The 6412-nt window shown below is 35.6% G+C and overlaps 1 protein-coding gene across 1 annotated transcript in view; it reads left to right on the forward strand.

The window, feature by feature from the left end:
• The first annotated feature begins 2025 nt into the window (after positions 1-2025).
• LOC135226562 (glutamine--fructose-6-phosphate aminotransferase [isomerizing] 2-like) overlaps positions 2026-6412 on the forward strand; it is a 52177-nt gene continuing 47790 nt past the window's right edge. Inside the window, 1 exon segment of the mRNA XM_064266239.1 lies at positions 2026-2177. Coding sequence (XP_064122309.1) covers positions 2171-2177 — 7 coding nt within the window. The 5' untranslated portion in view covers positions 2026-2170.

The following is a 6412-nucleotide window of genomic DNA, read 5'->3' on the forward strand; positions in this document are numbered from 1 at the left end:
ATTGGGACAATTTTATCATGAAATCTATTTGTGTAGATTGCATAAGCAAAGACGCGACATTGTGCAATACTGGTCATTCTCTCACATCCAGTTTACGTACCCCCTGAAAAGTACCAATGTACCACTGGGGACAGTACTCCAGGTTGGGAACCCTTTTGCTTTACACGATCAAGCTAGGCCGTCATCCAGGTCCAGTCAAGTCGCCAGCACCTGATCAAGTTCTATTTTAGTTGCAAGACCCTTTGAGTCTTTACTGTTCATATCATCATTCTTATCTAAGTCATCGTGCATTTATATGATTGCACTCACTCGATGCATTTTCTATATGCAATGACATTCTTTTTCCTTTTTTTTATTTTCTTTATTTAAAGATTTGTTTACTTTATTTCATTTCCGGGAATGAGTCTCATAACAGTACACGTTCTACTGTTGTACGTCAGGCTTTTGGCTTCAGTGAGGTGCGTAATCAGTTATTTTGCAGTTAAATAATATCCTCCATATGTAATCTGGAAGACTGAAGTAATTGATACCCTCTCTTTATATCACATCAGTTTCACGTCAGACGAGGATAATCTTGAGTTTCTATTACTTTGAGTCTGTTCGGGGGCTGTACACGTGCCATAGGACTATTGTGAAGGAAAACTTTAATATGCTGTAAGAGAGAGAGAGAGAGAGAGAGAGAGAGAGAGAGAGAGAGAGAGAGAGAGATTTGTCAGACGAACGGATCTAGAATGCAGTGAAGAAGGAAATGTGCCTCAGGCTTAGAATATCTTGATGAATTAGCTGATAATTAACTAAATCAGAGCTGGAAAGGACCACTGCAGCTGTCAATCATCAGAAAAAAACCTGTGAGATAAGAAGGTCAACTGAAAATGGGTTTAAAACTCATTTCCCCGTCATGTTGCTTGATTTATTTCAACTTTTATCACCTGTCGGTTTTTGGATGAATAAGAGTTACCTTAATCTCTTTCACCGCTGATGCTGTTAATCATCACTCATTTAATTTAATAACTTATCAAGACATTTCATACTGCAAGGTGCACTTGGTATCTTCACTGAATTTTGGATCTATTCATTCAACAACTTTTTCCTATTTATATAAAACCTACGGTTCCACTTTTAAGTTAACAAATCTTCGGATTTTTGACAAGTGACCTACTGAGTCAATGTTCATCCTTCTATCCTCAGTCGCGGAACTGGGTGACTGATCATCAGGTAAGTGTGGTGAGTTGTGTCTATAAGTCTACAATTTTCAATGTTTGATCGAGATACTTATGTAGGTACCAACGGGGTCTAGCTTTCGAGTTGGTCACCTATCCAAACACTGAGCAGTAAATGTTATGAAAAGGTCAGTTGTCGTATTGTTCTTTTGGTTTTCTTTTTCCCTCAGGCATTTCTATCATGCATCGTTTTGTCTGTCAACCGTTCTATCCTCTGAATGAATGCTTGAATAAAAAGCTTTTCTAAAGCTCAGTTAAATAAGACTCATTATTATCATTATACTATGAAACTAACGATAATAATGCATGCTCTCAACTTACTAAGAATATATATATATATATATATATATATATATATATATATATATATATATATATATATATATATAGAGAGAGAGAGAGAGAGAGAGAGAGAGAGAGAGAGAGAGAGAGAGAGCACTGGATTTAGAGAATAAAGTGTCTTATACTAGTTTGTTGAACCTGTAGCAGTAAAGAGAATTATAAGACCTATCCAAGGTCTATAAATTTTTCTCCAGTGTTTGTAAGGGAAAGGGAAAAACAACTCTTGGTGAAGTTGGGCCTTGTCCTTTTGTACACTCTTCCGCTACCTTGCGTCTTGCATCAAAACTTCTGTTACACGATCTATCGTTAGTAAATAACGGCACGTAAAATTCGTGCCATTATTTATCCGAATTTTCTGATCTGATAACTCTGACTTCTAGTGAAGTAGACTTGTATAAGCGGTCCTATTGGTTGAAATTGCTCTAGAAGGCGGGGCCAACAGAACTTCTCTTCCCGTGATTGGTTACCTGTTGACGTCAGAGGAAGGTGTGTCTTGGGCGCTATAAAGGTGGTTGTATTCCAGAAATTTACTGAGTTGTAGTCAGGCTGGCTCGAGTCTCCTACATTTTTTAGTGTACTTTATTCTTCAACTTTCAAAACCAACAAAGATGTGTGGTAAGTGGCATATAATAAATAAATTTCTATTCTTTTTAAGCAATGTATGGATTTTGAACAATCTCAGTGTAAGACGCCAGTGTATAGTATAATATTTTGTTTCGTAAAATAAAACTCAATAGAGAAGAATATGTATTATTACAATCTTGAATTAGCATATAATATGAATTTAATCACAAACTTGCACATTGAATAAATTTCAATCAACTTTTAGTGTTGACGTGTCAACAAATGATATATGTTGCACTTTAAGATATTTGCTAGCAGAGGTAGAAGTGTGGAAAATAATTTATGATAAATGAAAAACCACATGTAATTGAAATTTTGGTTACGGCAAACAACAAAATGCATAGCAAGTTAGATCTGTAAGATTCTTGCTTCTAGTTACATTACTCAATTTTGAAACGTAGAATGATTAGTGAAGCACATCTGTCTGTCGTCTGTTTGTTTTGGTTTGCGTACGTCTGTGCGTGACAGTCGTGTGTGTAAAGCAGCTTTCTTCAGTGACGTGGCGATCGGTGTTCTGTTTGAAGCTGTTATTGGTGCGAATTTGCCCTCACTTTGAAATGTGTGGTGAGTCTGTGTATAAAATTCAATTATTAACATAAGATACAAGCGTGACATCGTGTTGTTTACCGGTAGTCAACGTTGGAACTGTGGAAGAAGTCTAAGTTTAATTACCCAAACTTAGGTGACCGTACCTGTATAGCCTAATGCATACAGTTGCCGGTATAACTTTACATCATACGTATTTTTTCATGATTCGTATTATATGGAAACGTATATCCTGATTGTTAAGTAGGACTAGGCTATGCTACGTCTGGCCAGTGCAGATAATCCAGAACTAGCCTAGTACCTAACCTAACTTGGGACTCTTAGACCAGGGTAGCCTAGATATTTTATATTAGGCCCTACCACCACTACTATTATTCTAGCATGTTAGTTTGTAGTCAGTTCTCTTACAATTTGCAACATTTACAGCGTGGCCTACGCTGTCAAGGACTTTAGGGTAGGTTCTTGAGACATTTTAGCTGATGCTGTTGGCTATGAGGAGGGAGTGAAGAGGGCTTGGGAAGAACCTGCTAGAGGAAGAATATTGAGAGGGACGCAGAGAATTAGATGGCGAGATAAAGTGAAGGAAGACATGGAGAGACGAAGTTTGGAGGAGGATGATGCCTTTGATAGAGGGCAGTGGAGAAGGCGCATCAGGCAACCGACCCCTTAATGTAGGAATAATGGTGGGAGAGAAGTAAAAGTAGGCTACCATACTCAAGGCACTGGTATGATTGCATCCCGTAAGATAAGTTCAGTACACCATCACTGTTTTTGTGTATTTGTCTTCCCAGTCCAGGTAAAAAAAAAAAAAAAAAAAAAAAAAAAAAAAAAAGAGAGAGAGAGAGAGACTATATTGTATTTCCATGAAGCTTAAATACACAAAAACAAGAAAGATGTGAAAAATATATGAACATCCAGTATGTCACCATTAAGTTAGATTGAAATTTTCACCCTAAGGTTCCCCTTTCCCTTTCCAAGTGAAAGAGGTGTCCATTGTTGTCTGATATACATGCATCTTACTTCTGCATTGGATACTGTTGTTTTCAGCAGTAACAGGGAAAGAACTCTAAAACTTAAGTAACCTCACATAGCCTAGAAAACTATGTTCTCAAAAGAAATGTCATTCATTGTAATCCACAAGATATTTCTATAATCCCATATACGTATAAGTGTTCTGGTGAGGAAGAAACCAGATATTCTTCCTCACCAGAACTCTTTGGTTTGCCTTTTCAAAGTAGGTGTGTTTAAGATACCACCTCTAGGGTAGAGGTAAATTGACCCCCTCTCTGAAAAAATTTAATTTATCATTTGTACATTCTAACCTTGTATAGGCTGCACTGCCCAACTAATTTAGGCATTGTACCATAACCTAGCTTTTTAAAGTTAGGAATCTGATGCTCTGAAGTATGTATCTTAACTTACTGTGACTGGCAGGATAGTATATTGGGATCCTTAAGAGAAAAGTTTATACCTGTGCATTACACCATTAATTGATAAATTATAGGCTTATGGTAGCTTTCTGTCTCAGAAATAGTTTAAAGTCTTTGAGGTCATTGTGTGAACAGAGCACAAATGCTAAAAGATGCATCAAAATGTGCAGAATGGTTGGGTAATATTGAGACTTAGAATATATCTAGTTTGTTCCTTCATTTACATGGTTACTAATACATGTAGTGGTTTTAGAACTGTATAGCTGGAGAGAATTATGCTGTTATGTATATAGACTAGTATCACACATTAATAGTAACCTCAAATTTTTTAGTTATTACATTTCAATTTTTTAAACTGTAAAAGGAATAGACATGTAAGCTGTCATACATTTCTGTGTCAATAGTGGGTAAATATTTTTAAAGATTTTTTTAAAGGAAATAAAATTGAAATAATGTTGAAAACACTTCTGTGAATGAGACTTGGTAAGAAATAATACAAGGTACTCCATGTGTATGAGAAATTCTTGTAAGGCATGCCTTGGAACAAATAAATATTTGGTGCTGAAACTGGTCATTGTAGATGTGTAAACAAGAGCAAAAGTTTGGTAACAATAATCTGTACATATTAGTATTGATAGGTATGACTTCAGTATGGGATAATTTTATCTCAAAGAGGTTTGTGACCTTAATCAAAACCACTCATAGACACTTCATAATCATTATATCATACAAAACTTTCATATTTCAACAAAATATCTTTACCCAATAGTATGCAAAATAAACAATTCACCTGACTGAAATGTCAACAGCCTGAAGAAAGATGTAAATCCTGTACTAATGTTTCAGCAAATTATGATTAAAAAATTAAGAAATAATAGTGAAATAATCTAATCAGCTACAAAGAAATAAAACCACCTCTAAGTATGGCATACTGTATGAGTCTTTGGTTTTTCTGACTGAAGCCTTGCAAAAATTAATGTTGAATATTGCAGGTGTCCTTGTACAGTATTTGCTGCATAGAGATTTATGCATCCTATACATGTAAAAGATTTTGCTGTTTCAAATAAAAAGCTTATTCACTTTATCCAGGTTAGCACATTACTCTTATTTTTTTTTCTTACTGACATGAAAATACTACTGTGATTTTATGTTGCCAAGGTAAGAAAATATTTTACCACATCTTATTTAAGCCCTTCTGCTATTACAAGATAGTTCTCTTACCCCCTCTTTACCATTTCCTTGTCTCGTACATTTTTGCCATTGGAAATCCCCTCTATTTATATTTTGTATTCTTCAGCCTGTGCTGTGGTACCACCAGTTCCACAGCAGACACAGTGACACTTTTCTGAATTTTTTTTTTCCTTCCCTTTCACTTTAAGCCTTGGAATTACAGTGTGTATTATGTCGATTTTCAGTCATATGCTGTATTTTGGAGTCCATTCTTCCATATTTGAAACCTAAGACCTCTTCCTCTGATTTTACTGTTAACACCAAGCCATCTGCCTTATAGTAGCTCTCTGGGGCATCCCTTTCATGATGCCTTTGTAGTTGGTATGATGAGCCATGAAGGAATCTGCATTGATCCTTTGTGGACCCCAACAGTAATCTCATAGTACTCTGGTATTATTTGCACTGTCTTCACTCGAGATCTTGTGCTTTTTAGTGTAGTAAAATCAATAAGTTTCTGAGAACTGCATTTTTGGTACCTCATCTTTTTTAAAGCTCATGAAATTGCTAGGTTTGGTATTTTTACCAGTCTTTGTATCTTAGATGATAATAGTGGTTATACATTATTTAGAGCAATGGTTTTTTTATACTCGTAAAATTTCCATTTTGATGGTGAAAATCATCCAACAAATTTAATGATATTACTACATTTCTTGGTATGGTCCGAAGTCATGATTGTCTGTCCACGATTGAACTTCTGATGCATGAAGTGTTTGTGCTCTATGTCTTACATAGTTTCTTCTGGAATTGCCTCTATTTACAGTTTGTGGCTGTAACTTGGTTTGCCATGACTTGGGCATTGTAGAAATAAAGATTTATCCTTGCACCATTTACGTGCTTGGTCAGGTAGTTATGCTAATTTATTTATTATGGGTCTCTAGGAGCTTTTTTTTGTGAAGAAATATTCTCTGGTAACACATGATAGATATCTCTTAATTGAAATTATACTGTAAAGCTGTAGACTTAACGAAGACATGCATGACTCATCCTTATACTAGACACAGATAATCTTCCTGGATAAGA

Source organism: Macrobrachium nipponense, chromosome 14 (assembly GCF_015104395.2).
Source record: "Macrobrachium nipponense isolate FS-2020 chromosome 14, ASM1510439v2, whole genome shotgun sequence".
Lineage (NCBI taxonomy): Eukaryota > Metazoa > Arthropoda > Malacostraca > Decapoda > Palaemonidae > Macrobrachium > Macrobrachium nipponense.